We start from the raw sequence: 17,108 nt of genomic DNA on the forward strand, positions 1-17,108 counted from the left end.
GTCTGTGCCTGAAACAGAGGAGATGTCGTCAGGCATTCCCTTTTACTTTTCTTCTAAACTAAACAAGTGAAAACTAAAAAAATGGAGTGTCAGAGATGTTCTCTGAATGACATCTGGTGTGTATAGAGCCACAGAAAACTGCAGGAATTTCAAGAGCTGACCAAAGGGCTTAAAAAACAGCCTTGGAATGTGAGAGTCAAAACAGAATCAGTGAGTTCCATTAGCAAAGGAGAGGTGGAGAGTTCACCTAATTACTTTGAAAATCCCACAGAGAAATGGTGGGAGCTTTACTCCTGTGATCCAACAGCTGGATACTCTTCTACAAGATGCACTTCTTGGAAAATCTCTCTGGTGTGCTGTGTTCAGTATCAAAATGCAGATCCACGGGATAGGCAATCCTGCTGTCTTCTGTCTTTGCACCCAGGAAACGCGCTCTGCTTCCAGACAATTTCATTTCCTTAAGTCCTAATCATTGCCTTCTCTGTGGCAAAATGGCTTATTTCTGGGTCGATTCTATAAAATCCTGAAGGACCAACTTGGATTTGTTAAGGCAGGGGAGCAAAGCAGGGATGTACATTCCCTATTTGCACTGACGGAAAGGAGTGGCTGAACAGCAGCTTGGATTGTATGACTGTGCTCTTTCCAGTAATTAACATCTATGGTACAGTAAAGAAAAACAGACAAAACTGGTGCAGGGATATGGAACACAATTCAATAAAAATGTTCCTAACTCTAGAAACAGATCACCAACACACTCAAATAGGTTGTTCCACTCTGCGCAGCCTTTAATAGCACTCCCTAGAGAAATTAATTTCCTAGATAAACACATTTTTTTAAAAAATAAAACCAATTCTACTCTGACAACTTTTGTGTGTTTAAGTAGAAAACAGAACTGCTATATATTCATTAGACATGGAACAACTCTAAGTGTTGTGTCACACCATTAATACTTATTTTAGTCTCTTTTTTCTCCTGTAAGAAGCAATACAATTTTTCAAACCATCGGTTCGCATTACTAAAATGGAAAAAAAAAAAGAAAAACATGATAGGTGAAAATGAAACACGCAGGACCTTAATTCAGTGAGTAATAACTTACATAATTTAATAAAACAGGACAGGAGTCCTCTCTCTGAGGTCATAAATAATCACATGCTTTAAGTTAGCTCTGTTCCCACAGACCTCACTGCCATTTCCCACTGATTCTTACTGAGAGGGGGGATTACTGGAAAATTGTTGTCCCCTGTCGCTCCCTCCATCGTTTGCTGGAGGTTATCGGGACAAGAGAATGAGACACAGGGTCTTCTCCCAACATTCTGGTTTATTTGCACCAGCAACACGTCACACACCAGCCTATGACTGGGACAGATGAGGTGAACATATGCTTCTTTCTGCTGGCACTGTGCCATCCTTGGGAATCATAACTGGTAAATGAAGAGGTTAAAGCCAGGAATGTCTCTGTGTATGCAGCTGCTGGGTGAAATTAATCACCTGGACAAGAAATCAAGAGTCTGCCAGTGCCCTTTGTCAAATTAAGACTATAGAGTAAAAAACTGTACACAAACCACACAGAAAAGCAGCAGCGAGGTTTAACACCGCCTGCATATTTCACCAAAAGAGTAATCCACATAGCAAAGATCACTGAGAATTACTCCTGTTTTCTAAATGCATTTAGTGTTTGTATGCAATGTTCCATTTCCACTGGGAATGCCTACTATGTACCTGCAGAACTTGAAACAATTTTGTGATCCCTAGGACAGCCAGCTGTGGGAAATGATTTATTATGAACACACCACTAAGTTATGCTAAGGATTTACTGCAATTCCATATAAACAAAACACTGCCTTTTGAAGGGCATCACAGGAAACTATCTTTTCAACGGCTGAAATGAAAATAAATGCCTTTTTTCACATCAGCACACAGTAACAATTTCTCAAGCATTTCCACATAAAAGCTTCTTAAGCTTTGAAATGGCATATTTAAGCTAATTGTTCTATGTGCTAAAAGAAACAGGAAAGGCAGTAAAAATTGTGTTCCTTCTCTTTGCTCCATTAGAACACTTGATGTCTTTTCTTACATAATTACTAAAACTGAGTTTACCTACTTTAAAAATATAAGAACTGAAATATGCATTTACCTTTTGCCATTCCTTTTCTACCCCCCTCCTTTTAAGCTGTAAAATCATGTTCTGAAGCCACTAAAAGTAGTGTGACATCTGTGAAATGATGCATTTTGTTTCTAATGCACATACTCATGCTAGAGATTTGACTTTGAAGTACTTAATTCTGAAATATCTAAAATAATCCCATGTCCCAGGGAAATGGCACTAAAGCATTCAGAACCACATCTTTCTTACGAAAGGGTCATGGTAAGGGACCAGACACACCTCATCCTTTTCAGTTCTGCTTTGTTAACAGCATCCCTGTCCCCCAGAAACCACACAACCTCTTTGCTCCACACTGCCCCAAGGCTCACATGTACCCAGAAAGGAATTCAAAAGACAGGATAAGGAAAGTCTTAGGATGAACTGTCTCAGACAGGAGATAAAGGAATGGGATTCAGAGCGGAAAGGCCAGACAGAGAGCTGTAACCTAAAATGAGTATGTCTGGTAAGAAGGCAGCTATTTTGTGTTTATATTTCAATTTCTATTGCCTCATTTTTTGTCCTCCTCATTCTGTTCCTGCTAACTTCTGGGGCTAGCCACACAATCCCCGTTAGAGCCCAGAGTTTGAGCACAGGATTGCTCCAGCATCCACAACACGCGGAGCAATGTGACACAGAAAAGTTGGGGAGAGGCTGCAGCTTTCATTTATCCCACTTCTTCGAGCTAGAGGTGAGGAGGGACAAGGACTAAAGCCCCAGACATTCACACCCATAACAAAAACATAAGGTGCTTCTCAGGCAGCCATGCTAAGACTTTCTGTGAACCATGGCATTGTCTCCAACACTTCCCCAAAAAGAGAACTGGAAAAAAATATGGGATTTTTTCTTGCAATATAGTCCTTTTCTTCTTGAGCACAGCAGCCACCCACTCCCAATTACCAACTTCTTGCTTTGCCTGTTTACACCTATATGATCTTAGCAGCTGATGGCAGAGACAGTAAGAGATGCAGCATCTCCTCACCCCAAACAGACATAAGCATTCACATCATAAACCTGCTTGCCTCACATGCCTTTAACTATTGGTGATTTACTTAATCAGGTCTCACAAAGAAGAGAATTCAACCATGGCTATTAGAAACAATGACTGCTTTTTAATAGAGACAATAATTTTGCCCAGGCTGGCTGAATCCATTCAGTGTCTCTGTGATTTCCCTCTGGCTGTATATTGCAGTTACACCCTCACACACACATGCTCTCACTTTGCTTCTTAAAATTTTATTAAAAAGGCCTTTTTAATAAAATTAACACCATTGCAAACTCACTCCTTGACTCTGCCAAGCAAACAGCATGACCCTACTCATTAGAGTCAGAGAGCCATTCATGCCCAGAGCAGCAAATTCACCATCTATTAAAATAAAAAAATAAGATATCCCAAAATTGGGGGAGTTGCTCCCAGTTTTATTCTGCTGGCAGCAGAAGTATATTATGAAGTGAAAACTACCATTTAAATAAGGAAGAAAGACAGGCAGGCAGGCAGAGACATTAAAGGGAGACAAATTCTGCAGCCCTTGTCAAACTCACTGAAGCAGCAGCAGCATTGGAGCACTCAGGCAGGCTATGGTACCACACTTCCATGGACTAAAGACAGCAAGACCACATTGAGGACAGACAATACTCAGCTCAAGAAGCAGGACACGCTTTTGCATCAGGACTTTCACCATGAACAATGCTCATTAAAATGAGACAAATCTTTTGATCTGTGTCACGGATATATTTTAAATGGTAAATCAGAGACACGCACATTTTCTGGCCAGAGTACCATAAAATTCCTATTAAATACCATTTGCTTCAGCTGGAATCTCAGTACTAACTCTTCTAGTAGTCTCATAAATATTGTATGCACACTTTTCCTCTTGAATGTTGAGATATCGTGACTGTCAGTAACCAAGATATTTTCTTCTAACAAAAACACATTATGCTGTGGATATAGCCCAATTCTGAAGTCTGGCATCTCTGGGATGAGCATGCTAGTAAGAATAAGGAAGTTAGAATGAGTATTTCCCTAGGTTCCCATGGGAACACAACACTTACCTCCAAATCTGCATAGTTTCAAGATAGTGGGTTAAACACTTATTAAAACATATCTAAGTGAGTTATTCCTGAAGTTTTCAGTGCCTTCCCCATTACTATTCACTGGAACTACAGGCTCAGAGAGCCATTAAAGCATGGGGGAACTTAGGAGAAAGCATACAAGTGAGGTCCAGCACACAGGAAAATCACTGGGAAGTAGCCAGAGGAGTTGGAATGTTTGAGAAGATAGCTCGAGTATTTAGGAATGGAACGGGGGTGACACTCATCACTGCTTACTGCATAAAGTATTCATGGTTTTATTGCACTCTTCACACTGTGTTTTCCAAGAACACTTCCTGCTGCCTGCCATGGGTTTGTCCAGCCACTCACAGCTCCAGCCAAACACACCTGCTACCCAGTGCTATGGGAAACACCTTCTGTAGTTCAATACAAGAGAACTACAGGAGAAGTTTGTCATTAATTTGAGATAAAGAAATTCTACCTTCATTTCTGATGCACTGGGGAAGGTGAGAGGAATTCCAGGAAAAAAGCCCTAGCTAAAGCTGGTGAAGGGGTGGACTTGGCACTGCTGGGGTAATGGTCAGCCCTAATGGTCTTAAAGCTCTTTTCCAATCTGAATGGTTCTGTGCAGATTCCTGATCATGAACAACTGCATTCCATCTCTCCCTATGCTTTCCATATGCATAAGGACTTGCAGCCTAAACCAGAACTTGTTAATGTCCACAAGATGCTGTTTTTTAATTGCCATTTCATTCCTCTCCAGTGACTAGACTATGGAACAGATCCCGTCTTCTCACGATCACAGATCTGTTAGCAATAATTACAACAGACCAGTTGCAAGCTAACCAAAAAGCTGATGAAAATAGAATTCTCCTTTTGAAATTAAAAATATCAGGGGCTCTTAAATGGAATAGCAGGAAAGGCTTGGTGAGCATTAAACAAACAGATGAGATTAAGAATGTGTTAGACACTTACAACACTGTATCCAAATGTACCCTATTAATAGAGAGATTTCTCAATTGCACTGATTTTTAAAGAAACAAATCCCTGAAGATTAACGAAGCAGACTAACAGAATTATATCTCATGTGCTATTTTTAAAAAATCAGGAAGATAAATAAAATGAGAACTTAATCTAGAAAACCACTGGGATAACATAAATTAGGTTCTTGGGAAAATACAGATTCGGACAATAAGAGAACTGTGTTTCAAATAAAGTCTTTGATCATTCAAGATAAGTATACTGGAAAAAGAAATTTTCTGCTTTATTTGATTTCTTTAGGAAATAATCTCTTCCTTCTCCGTTTCTACCCGAAGTACCAGAAAACCTACCCCAAAAAGAAACAAAAATCTCCCACTGTTACCTCACTGACAAAAGCTTTTCTCCCATCCCTGAAATCAAAATTTCTTGTATCCATTACTTCATCCATATTGTACTTTAAAATATGATGCTGCTGCTGTAGTGTTTTAACATTTCAATTTGCTTGTGCTATTTTCAACATTTTAAGTTCTTTATAAGAATATACAAAGGAAGAAAACTGTTTACTGAACAATAAAACAAAGTCTATCCTCCCTCTAAACAAAACCTTCATTCATCTTGCATAGACTTCAGTTGCTTATTGTACAGAAAACAAAAATAAGTCCTATAGATGTCCGGAAAGGTATCCTGCAATGAGAAACTTCAGGATATTTATTTAATTTCTTAGACTGAAAGTAAGTTTGGAACCACCACTTCATGTAACACCTTTCTGTAAGGTGCAGACACAAACCAGTCATCTTCAGGGACTGTTTATACTTAGAACTGTTCTCTTAGGCTGATATTTCAGACTTAACTTAAAATATAAGCACCTGCATATACCGCATTCCAGGAACATTTGACTGGAAGAACAATCCACATAGGAAAAACTACAGTAAAATGGATATATCCTGAAATGGATTTCAAATTGCTACACCACATTCTTCCGTCTTTCACGCCACAACAGACTTGTCACCGTGGTATTTCAGGATTTGATTACCAGCTGCAAAGAAAAGGAAAATTTTTTTGGAGCACATTCATCAGACGTTATTGTATATAATCTTTTTAATTGATGAATTCCCAACAGCAGCCATCCTGCACCCTGAAAGTTCTTTGAAAGTTTATAAAAATTTGGCATCAGTTGCAGTGTGCAAAAAGGAAAATAAACAATCAGGAACACAGCTATCACTGGATATTTTCAGTGCACATTCTAAGCCCAGAAAACAAAAGAACGATTTCTCTTGTGCTGCAACTTGTCACCTTCCCAGTACAGACTTGTAGATTTATACAGGAGGCGAGACAATCCCAACCCAATCTTCAAACATCTCAATCATTCAGTCTTTTTCCTTGACCCAACTTATCACTTATCCTCACAGATTACAGCAGTTTCACCAGGATGCTCTGTCTTCAATTTTTTCCGAGATGGCCCTCCCAGGAGCAGGGCTGTGCAGTGCTCCAAGGACCGGGCAATTTCATCAATTGTCCATTTGTCTTCGTGCAGGGCGTGCTCCTCCAGCGTGAACGGCCCCTGCTTGGTGCGGGTCAGCTCCTGCACTGTGGCACAGGTAGAGAGCTCTGCAGCAAAGGAGGAAAGAGGCATTGGACAAAGTACATGGAAAAACTTCACATTCCACTTCCAGCTCACTTAAAATGTATTTTTATATGTAGCCTTCTACATGATTCTGCTTTGTTTGACAAGGAAGGTCATGAAGATTTATCACTCGTTTGTGTCTTCTTAAATTTGACCCAAGGAAGTCTTTTGATTTCAATAGCTGTCCAGTGCAGTAAAGAGTTCAGAATGTGACAGAAAGCTGTCATGAATTTTCCCAGATTTAGATCAGAATGAAAAGTGAGGAAATAATGTCATAAGATTTAAGCAGAACACTCTGCATTCTCAAGTGACCGTGAACTATTTTTCCACATATTTTGAGGCCTTAGCACTTCCTGACTTCAAGAGGAATTTTTAACATTTTTATCTTGTGCTGCCTATCAGGATAATAGAAACTAAGATAAGGAAAAATAAAAAATACATACAAATGCTCTCCTATGTTAAATAAATACCAGCAGGACATAATTACATATCAAGAAGCTACAAAACATAACAGCAACTAGAGCTGACTTGTAAGCACACAGGCACACTAAAATATTCTCTCCCACCCTTTCTGATGCAGGAAGATTTCATTTTCAATTTTTGAAAATAAGTCAGCCATGGACAGACTTTATCTTGGCTTGTCATTAAAGGGCTAAACATAAGGCAGTATGCTCAGAAGGTAACAGAAACTTTGACTTGCACAAAGAACAACATTGAAATTCGTGGGGTTATCCCACATTACTTGCCTTCCTGCAGATGTACCAATAAAAAAAAAAGTTTGAAATGGATTATCTATTCTCCATCATGCAGTTTGATAGATACAGAGCAAAAGACAAATAACCCTGCGGGAAAGCAAAACTATTCACAGTTCAGGCAAAGGAGAAAGAAAACACTAGAAAAATCATCACCAGCGTGGAAGTCTTTCCAGCAGATAGGGTTTATTATGTGCATGGTAATGTTCTGTGCAATCTGTTTTCAAAATGTGATGAATAATGTTTAAAAAGACAGTATCTTTCTTCTCCTCATCCTTAATCTGAATTATCTTTAACACATGAAAGAGGGGGGGAAAAAAGTCCCCCCCTCGCCTTGCATTATCTTGCTCAGTGCTATTGCTTGCTCCATTTTTATCACCTGGCCCCCAAGGTCCTCTGGCAATTATTTAGCCATCATTCCCCCATGCCCCTAAGGAAATTACCTGAGTGTATATAAAAACAAGTGATAGCACTGCAATTCTGGAAAATAACACACAGGTCTAAGTAACTTGAGATATACAGAATGACAAAATTTTTCCATAAACACACACTCATTCCTTAGATGGTCATTGGTTTTTTTTTCATGCCTACCTTTGCCAATGTCATTGACCAGGCTCCTGACATAAAAGCCACCACCACATTCAACATCTGGAATGTTAAAAGTGACATGGTAAATTGCCAGTGCCACGTGAAATCTACTTTACATAGAAGCCATGCCCCCACATAAATGTAAAAATGTGCTAAGCAAACAACCCAGTGATAAAATATTTATAGGATGCAACATCAATTATTCATCCTGTAACATATGTGAGGGTGAGACTGCTAAGCTAGATAGGAGGGAAAGCAAATAAAACGGCAACTGTACTAACTCACCAGAATATAAGTACCTGGTATGGTATCTTAAGATATGCTTCAGTCCTATTCATTTTAAGTATTTCAGGTTGATTCATACTTCTAATGATGAAAGCAAGTTATTTCAAGTATAGCCTAAACTGACTATCAGTGCTTTTCAGACACTGCAGACAGGCAGCTCCATTAAAATTTTAAAATTCACCTTTAACTTTCCCTGTTCTCTCAGCCCTTCCCTTCCCCCTCTGCCAGTGATCAGCTACTTGTCACCCAACTGTAACGTAAGGGCTGAAGTCACACAGCACTGAGTTCTGTCACTCATACCTGCTCACCATAAAACACCTGGTCTGTCACAGGACTGGGGATCAACTGGGCAGACAGATCAATACGAGGCATCATCTCAACCTTACAGCAGCATTAAACATTTACAACAATCTTTCTGGTTTATTTATTAATATGCCTCTTAATGCACTACCCAAGTTTCTTGGCAGTAGGAAGGAAGACAGAAGGAAGGATAAGATCCTGCCACCTCAACAAGAAAGGGGTCTGACAGTAACTGAATCTCATCCTGGAAGAGATGCCAGCAGGTTTGGGCATCTGTGTAAAAGAATGGCAGTGAAGTAAGCAGACCTGAGAGAGGAATGAGCTGGAGGTTGCAAAAATCATGGACAGATGTAAATAATCCCCTGACCAGTCTCTCAGAATTTTCCCTCACTGAGAGATCAGATATAATCAGCTTAACTTAAAAGCAAAATACGGTGCTTTCAATGCAAAGTGAAAGTCTGTGCACATGAGCTCACACCAAATAAGTAGCTGAGCGAAATGAAACCCCCTTCACTCTCTTAGTCCCATTCTGAGTGTAAATAAACATTAACAAGCTGGGAGCATCACTCTGCGTAATAATCTTTGACCTTTACCCAGCGTGAACAGTGGTGGCTGGAACTGCTGGAGAGAAAGGCTGTACACTCTTACTGGCCGAGCTGGCTTTGCTTCCACCGCTTCCCCTCTCTTCATCAGAGTTGAAAGCCTTTCTCCACCCTTCTTCAAAGCAGAATAGCTGATAAGACAGAGCATGAAAATTTGTGTCATACGGTTGTAATACAGCAGGCTTCCCATTCTCCAGATCCTGGTAATATTGTACTAGAGTAGCACACCATGTTACTCCTATCCAAGTACTCACAAAAAACCACAAAAACACAGCAAATTCTGCTGAAATCTCTTGGACACAGAATCATCCATTTACCAGTAGTTATATAAAGCAGAAAACAAGAGATGGTCCTGTATTCCTCTCTTGCTGTACAGATTTAAAAGCATTGCATCACTCACTTTGCAGTTTATGAAACAAAAGGGTTTCTATAAGGGTTACACCACTTGCAGCTGCCTCTAACATCCTGTGTCTCAAAAATCTGCAGGGCATCCTCTATTTCAGTGCTATGTTGAGCTGAGCACTGGGAGCCACTCAGACAACCCCTGTAATTCTACATTGCACCTTTCCTTGTCTCACACCAGGCTCTTTCCTGAACAGCAGCTGCCAAGTTCTAGGATGTTTAGGGAACCACTACAGAAGCAAAGAAACTGATTTCACTGATTACATGGAACTTTATCCAAAGCTCCAACTTTGGATGACAGAAAGATGACCATAGAAAAATCAAAAAATCTTGCTCACAATAGTAGAGTGCAATTGGAAACAGGTCACATGAAGCAGAACACGTGGGGCATTACTGACCCTACAGGGCTCACGCTGGAACCACGGTAAGTGACACATGGCAAATGCAAAGGAAAGCAGGTTAGCTCAAATCACCATAAAAGCCATCTGTCACAAGCTAAGTCATGCACGCTGCCAGCTACTATGGCTCACCTGACCATAAGAAATTTGCTAAGCTACAGAAGCTCAGTCACTAATCACTCATTCATACTCTAAGTTTTCAGAAAACTAATTCAAAGTCATTTAAGGCACTTCCACAGAGAAGTCAGTAAGATTGGAAGACAGGATAGAAGACAAGCCCTGCAAAGCTGTTTAAGACTTTTGCTACTTTACATTTACCCAAAACACCCACAGACTCCAGATCACCATTTGTGCTGATCTTCAAACAAGCATAACCTGCAAATGTTGCAAATGTTAAACTCCTGACTGCCTGGCCTCTATCCTCTTGTCAAAATGTGTCTTAATACTTCTGAGAGAATTAACTTCTGTTGGCAAGCCCTGACAGCTGAACACAACTGTCCCGAGTGCCTGAATATCATGGAACTTACAGTGGAGGAACTTGCATGATGTCCCCTGTGAACTTTTGCAGCACATTTTCAAGATCTTTTTTTGTTACCTGGTCTGTGGAAAGAAAACAGTCAGTATGTTAGTATTGATTATTCCCAAGGCACTAATGGCATCAATCACATTCTGCAAACAGATACAAGTTAGAGTTCCCTCTCTTCTGAATTTAGATGGGGTGAAAAACACCAAAGAAAAGAGATAAAAACAGATTGCAGGCAGGAATGTGAATTATCACAAAAGGAGCAGAACAAACTGTCCAAGGTGATCAGGACAATCTGGATACTTTCAGAAGGGCAGAAATCCTCCCAAACGTTTTCTTTTGCAATTTCCCTCTCTTGAGACTGCAAATTCATCTTTCTTGGAAGCTATATAAAAACTACAACATTTGGAATATTCTTATTTTTTTAACAAGCACCAAAAAGAATAAAATGCTCATCTAACCCTGGAAACTTCTCTCTAAGAGAGCCTAACTGCAGAGAAAAATACAGCAGATTATTAGAGAACAAAACCACTGGTGCAGAAAAAGACTGTATCTTAAACAACACATCAAATTTCCCTGTCAAGCAACTAACCTGCAAATGTACTCTGGGGTAAAGTTATATATTAAGTAAGGCAATTTTACTAATGAAATTCTGTGAAAAAAGACAGCTGGTTTAGGCAATGTACTTTCTTTTAAGAGTACACATACACATCTGTCCCACTTTTATTGGAAGGCTATAACCTAAGTAGCTGATTGCACTGGTCCTCTGAAGCTCTATTCAACAGAGATAACATTCACCCCTAATTTGTTTAGAGAGTGCAAACATAAGATCTGTAATCACAATGCAACTTCAGTGCATTTCTACTGTCTAGGGTTTGACTAGCCCTGTTTCTCATAAGTTACACTTAATCAGTGTGATCCCTGCTAAATCAACAACATTCTGGAACATAAACCAACCCAATTTATTGAGCCTTCATTGTATTTTGAAACAGACCTTTACTTGCAAACCTTAAAAACCAGATGTACTTCATGCTGTAAGTAAAAAAGACAAGATTTCTTTTCACAGCAGCTCTGGGAGATGGTCCTGTGGTTCCTCACTTCTGCAAAGCACAATTTGCAACCTCAAGAGCAGATGCTGTCCCTAGGCCCAAGCAGCTGTCCCAAGATGTGTTATTAACAGCAAGGTTGCAAAGCACAAGGCACAGAACTCAGTCAGAGATGCTGAGAGAGACCAATTTACATCAGAATATGGGCTGGGAACAACAGAATCAATTGTACAGAAAGTCTGAATCTTCTGAAGAGTTTCTTACACAGTTATTTCAATCTTGTTTCTATTTAGCAACATATCACAACAAAACTACATAGTAGATAGTCAGCATGACCCAGCTCCATGACAGTAATCCTGTCGGCCTTCCTGTGAACCCCAGGTTGCTTCAGGCTAGAATTCAGTATTTAAGACCCAAGCACAAGTGCCCCTTGGAGTTCTCCTTCTAATCTTCACCCCATGAACTACATTTGTGGCCAGGGCATTGAATGAGACACCTGAGTTCAGTTTTGGCTCTGATCCCATATTCCCCTGACTGAGAGGTTACATGTGGCCTCTGAGGAAGTCACTCATGATATAGTCAACTTCTGTCTCAGGAGAAAAAAAAAATCCCCATGTGAAAAATGATGCATTAAGCCATTACCAAACAAGACTTGTGTGGTGTGTTATCAAAGTAAATATTTACGGATGAGTTTGCTAAGATCTAGTGTGCTTCTGAACACTGGTGACTATTGACTGATTTTCCTGCCACAAAGGAAGGAAAATAAAGTTACCCAACCAAAAGGTGCCAACTGTGCCACAACCTCAGAAAGCCTCCACTGAAGGGTGATTCTGCCCTGTGCTTGTTAACAAACTACTCCAGAAGAGAACACAAGAATTATCCATGACAGAGTAACAGAAGTTCAGCAGATGACCTCAATTTGGTCTGGCCCAGCACAAATTATTTGAAAACAGACAAAGAGAATCCTGAAAGGGCTACACTTTCCAAATTATTCAGGTAGCTCTATTAAACATATATTTCAGCATAATCATCAGAGACCTGAGAAAAGCCTCATTAATTTTGTTCTCCATGTCTGAATATAGCCTGTAGGCAGCTGGGAGGAAGTGGGTTTCAGAATGTACATTCCTGTACACAGTTACAAATACTAAAAAAGGGCTACTAACATTAATGTGCTCAAAAAAGCATCAGAGGAATACTAAATGCTACTTGCTTCCAAAGTCAGCATCTGACAGCTTGGCAGCAGGATGAAACCATAACCTAATTTCACGTGGAAATGCAAACTCATTGTCTGAAAGAAACCAAAAGCTATGAGAAGTTCAGAAGGGGTTAAAAGCAAGGAGCTCTCTTCAGTACATCCTGTCATTGTGACTAACAGTTTGCTTCCTAAGCTGCTGTCTAGGGACACTTTGAGGACTGTAATGTAACACTTTCTTAGAGTCAATAGAGCTGGCAACTTTCTGCAGGCACTTTCCTCTTATGTTCCAATGAAGTCACTCAAGAGCAGTTTTATACATCTTGCAAACTGGTTTAGTGCCTTTCTCTGCACTAAGGCCCAGTCCTGGATGACGTTGGCACTGCAAGATTTACAGTCCCTTGCAGATGCTCTGCTTCTCCAAGGATCCTTGTAGGTGTCAAAAGAAAAATGAAGCTCAGCTCAAATATCTGGTTAGCCTTTTCTTGGAGTACCTATTAGGGTTAGAAATTAGGGATGGTGGGCCAAAGAGTATCCTGCAGAAAATCAAGCTACTTTGGAGAAGACACTTGAAAAGATGAGAAATACAGAACATGTAGGTACCATGGAGAACAAAAAAGGAGTATTCACGTCCTTTTCTTTCTGAGGAAATCACATTTGACTGATTTGCACCAACATGGAAAGCAACTGAGACCACTGCCACGAGCATTTCTTTCAGCCGTCACTTCTGGCAAAAGGGAACTGCAGTGCACCCAAAACTGCATTGCCCCAGCAATGCCAATGCTGCTCTTCATGAGACCACATGATGAACTGGATCATGCAACTATCTCAGTTTAAAATGACAAGCAACTCAAAAAAAAGGGGGTATTTTTAAGCCAAATCAGTTCCCCAAGCACACAGTCTAACAGAAAGGTAAAACACCATAACAGAGGAGGTGCTGCCGAGGTGGGAACTACTGTAACAAGAGCTGCCAGGGAGAGATATACACACAAAAACAACACTCTAAATGCTGTCTGCAGTAAACAATACAAAATTAAAAAAAGAAAAACTAGCATTTCAAAAAACAGATTTTGATTTTTTTTTTTTTTTTTAATTAACTGACCATGGAAGTTGCATCTCTTTGAAATGGTATTTCACATCTTACATGTGAGCAAGTATCTCTGAATACTTCTTAGTGCAGCATAACCACAAAATTCTACTTCGAGAGGGACAGATAAATACTATGAAAGGAAATCATCACTTCATTTAACCATCACGAAGTATTAGCAACTCTAACACCATGTGGATGCTCAGTCCTCCAGAAGCTTAGAGACTTAGAACTTGATCCTGAAGCATAAATAAATGATCCAACATCTCTGAGTAACACTGCCTAGTAAATAGTACTATTTAGAATGTGGACAAGAAACTCATGCTTGCCTGACTCGTGAGAAAAGGAAAACTGCAAAAGAAAGGAGATTGGGAGTGAGAGGTGAAATCCAGGCTTCTTCATCATGCTATTAAAAAAAGATTATTTACTTCATGTACTTATTACCAGGTACCACAAAGAATGTAAGACCTGTAAAGTTGCTAAGCAACTGGTTACCTATTATTTTTAAAATTTTCTCCCCAAGGTTGTGAAAGAACTAATAACAAATACGTTTATTGTGTCCCTGCTTAGTTCTACATTGTTTCCAAGATGCCCAGCAAAGCCATAGTCGGCCTGAGTTCTGAAGCTTTAAACCCTCGCACTGTGCTCTGTCAGTCAGAAAACTTCATTTATTAAAGATGCAAGCAAGACCAAGATTTGGAAGATAACCCCATGCAGAATGTAGTTTATGCCACCCCCATTAAATGTTAAGCAGTCCGTAGGTACAGTGGTGTCCTAGAGGGAAGATCCAAGTTCTTTATTCCTTCACTGGCCTTAAAGGCCTTTACTAAAAGAGGACTCCTGGGACTATACTCTGAGAGAGGAAAACGTTACTGGACACAGCACATCATTTGTCAGCCTGTCAAAGATTTAAAATGACACAGTCCTGCCCAATTCTATTTCCTCCCTCCTAATCTAATGCCTGGTTTGTTTTTTTCCAGCAGAAATGAACTATGTCCAGCTTGCGCTGCACATAATTGCATGAAGCTGGTTTGAATTATACGAGCGCTGAAGTTGGAGATGAAATAATCTTAGTTTAATTTCACATTTAAACTTCATTCAGAGTCCCAAACATCTCTTCCGCTTTCCTGTGACAGAGACCACTTATGCCTTCAAATTGCATCAAGCATATGGATACATTTATGCTTACCATAAGGTTTTTCTTCAGTTACTTTTCCTGTAGCATCTAATGTATCAGTAGCCTTGCCCAGCATTCCAATGGCAGTGTATTTCTGGGGAGGAATAGGAGAGATTATTAGTAAGTCAGGTCTTCGAGGTTGTTTCTTTTGATTTTTTTTACTTTTTTTCTTATTTTTAAAAAATAAAGACTGCAACTACCAATTACTTTAAATCAGAACAGGAAGAATACTGCCTAAGTAGTCAATCCAGCAACTTAGGGTAAGCAAAAGTCAAGATGAAAAGACATCGAATCAAACAAAAAGTAAATCCTGTATTACGTGTGCCTGTGATTTCACTGTTAGAAACCCAAGGAAGAAGCAACATGGAATCTAATTTTTACTATAAGTACATAAATACCATAAAGAAAATAATAGGGTAGTAACATCAAAGTCTCTGTGGGGTGCCGTACGTCACAGTTGAAGCAAGGCACACAGAGGAGTACCTTTCACTGACAATTTTTCTATTGCTTTGCACATTAAAAAAAAACCACACAAAGACCTTCACTTGTGAAAGCAAAACACCCACTGCCAAGACAAAGCATTACAATGGTTCTGCCATGAAATGCAGGGATATGCAATATCCTGAAGCTGCAGTTTTGAACTCCTGGAATCTGGCAAGGACCTTGTGACCAGCACAAGGAGTTCAAGGTCATAGAGTAACATCTCTGCTCATCAAAGGTTCTCTGAATACTTGTTTCAGGGTTTTTAATTTTTTTTCTCTAAAAAAATTTTCAGTGTTCTTATGTGTTTGTGGTTTGCAAGAAGGAATCAACCTGACCCTAGGACAGTAGTTCTTGGCCTTACTGCATTTCACCTGATGCCCTCCTTTTCCACACTTTCACCCCAAGAACTGCCATTCTCTGGGCATAAGCAGAACTTGCTGACAGAGGCTTCCCCTGAACCAGCTGCTCCATGACTTGTCACAAGGCTGTCAACACACCAAGCACACTGTGTAACATGAGTCTGAGTCAAGTTTAAGGATACCGTCAGGTATTACATCAATGGCTTGACATACTGCCTATCCCATTCCATTTCCCTCAGCTTCCCTATGGTAAGACCAGAGGCCTTCAAACAAAGCCTTGGAGAGAAAAGTCAAAGTGTTCCACTATTTCCCAGTAAGGTTCCAGTGAACTTACCCCCAGCTGAACTAATACTAATCTGAGGATGTATCTTTTAGAAGCTGGCTGACCAAATCCTACTGGAACACATCCAAACAGGCATAAGCACTAACCTTTTACTCTGAGATGCAATGCATCCTGCTTCATGTACTTGCAAAGTACAAACAAGCTCAAGTAATAACAGTGTAGGCATATAAATCACACCCACACCACTGGACTAGTAAGACATGCCTTGATTTTGTTCCATGTGACAACCTGCCACTTCAATGTATTTCTTCAAGCAACTGCCACAAAATGGAAGCAGCAGAAATAGTCAGACAAAAGGCAGCAGAGTGCAGACTTTAATATAAAAATAACTGTATTCTTTGGTTACTTCATATGCTGGGCTGGGTTGGGATACAGAGAATTTTCTTCAGAGTAGCTGGTATGAGACTATGCCTTGGATTTATGCTGGAAACAGTGTTGATAACACAGATGTTTTCATTACACTTATTAAACTGCCTTTATCACAACCCATGAGTTTTACCCTTTTTCTGATTCTGTCCCCGTCCCACTCCAAGGAGTGAGCAAACAGCTGTGTGGTGCTTTACCTGCCTGCCAGGTACAACCACACCACCATGTTAGGGCTACTTTTTTCCTAAATATAGCAGATGTATAACTCTGCAGAATTAGGTATTTTAAAATAAAATTTTTGATGTTTACACACTTCTGGAATGCATGAAAAAAGAAACAAAAGGAAGAATGGATGAATGCTGCTCCACAACAAATATTTAAATAAACTGTAAGGTATATTATCTTTTA

At 39.8% G+C, this 17,108-nt stretch overlaps 1 protein-coding gene across 2 annotated transcripts in view; it reads right to left on the minus strand.

Annotated features, from left to right (window-relative positions):
• Positions 1-762: 762 nt before the first annotated feature.
• The window catches only part of TRUB1 (TruB pseudouridine synthase family member 1), a 32,810-nt gene continuing 16,464 nt past the window's right edge, over positions 763-17,108 (minus strand). The window contains exons 4-8 of one of the 2 annotated variants that reach the window (XM_032116409.1): positions 15,162-15,243; positions 10,652-10,724; positions 9,316-9,455; positions 8,141-8,197; positions 763-6,781 (exon numbers count right to left, since the gene is read on the minus strand). In XM_032116409.1, coding sequence (XP_031972300.1) covers positions 6,567-6,781; positions 8,141-8,197; positions 9,316-9,455; positions 10,652-10,724; positions 15,162-15,243 — 567 coding nt within the window. In that variant the 3' untranslated portion in view covers positions 763-6,566. Of the gene's footprint in view, positions 6,782-8,140; positions 8,198-9,309; positions 9,456-10,651; positions 10,725-15,161; positions 15,244-17,108 lie in introns of both variants that reach the window. The other variant, XM_032116408.1, reaches the window with a different exon arrangement.

This window comes from Corvus moneduloides, chromosome 8, assembly GCF_009650955.1.
Source record: "Corvus moneduloides isolate bCorMon1 chromosome 8, bCorMon1.pri, whole genome shotgun sequence".
Taxonomy (NCBI): domain Eukaryota; kingdom Metazoa; phylum Chordata; class Aves; order Passeriformes; family Corvidae; genus Corvus; species Corvus moneduloides.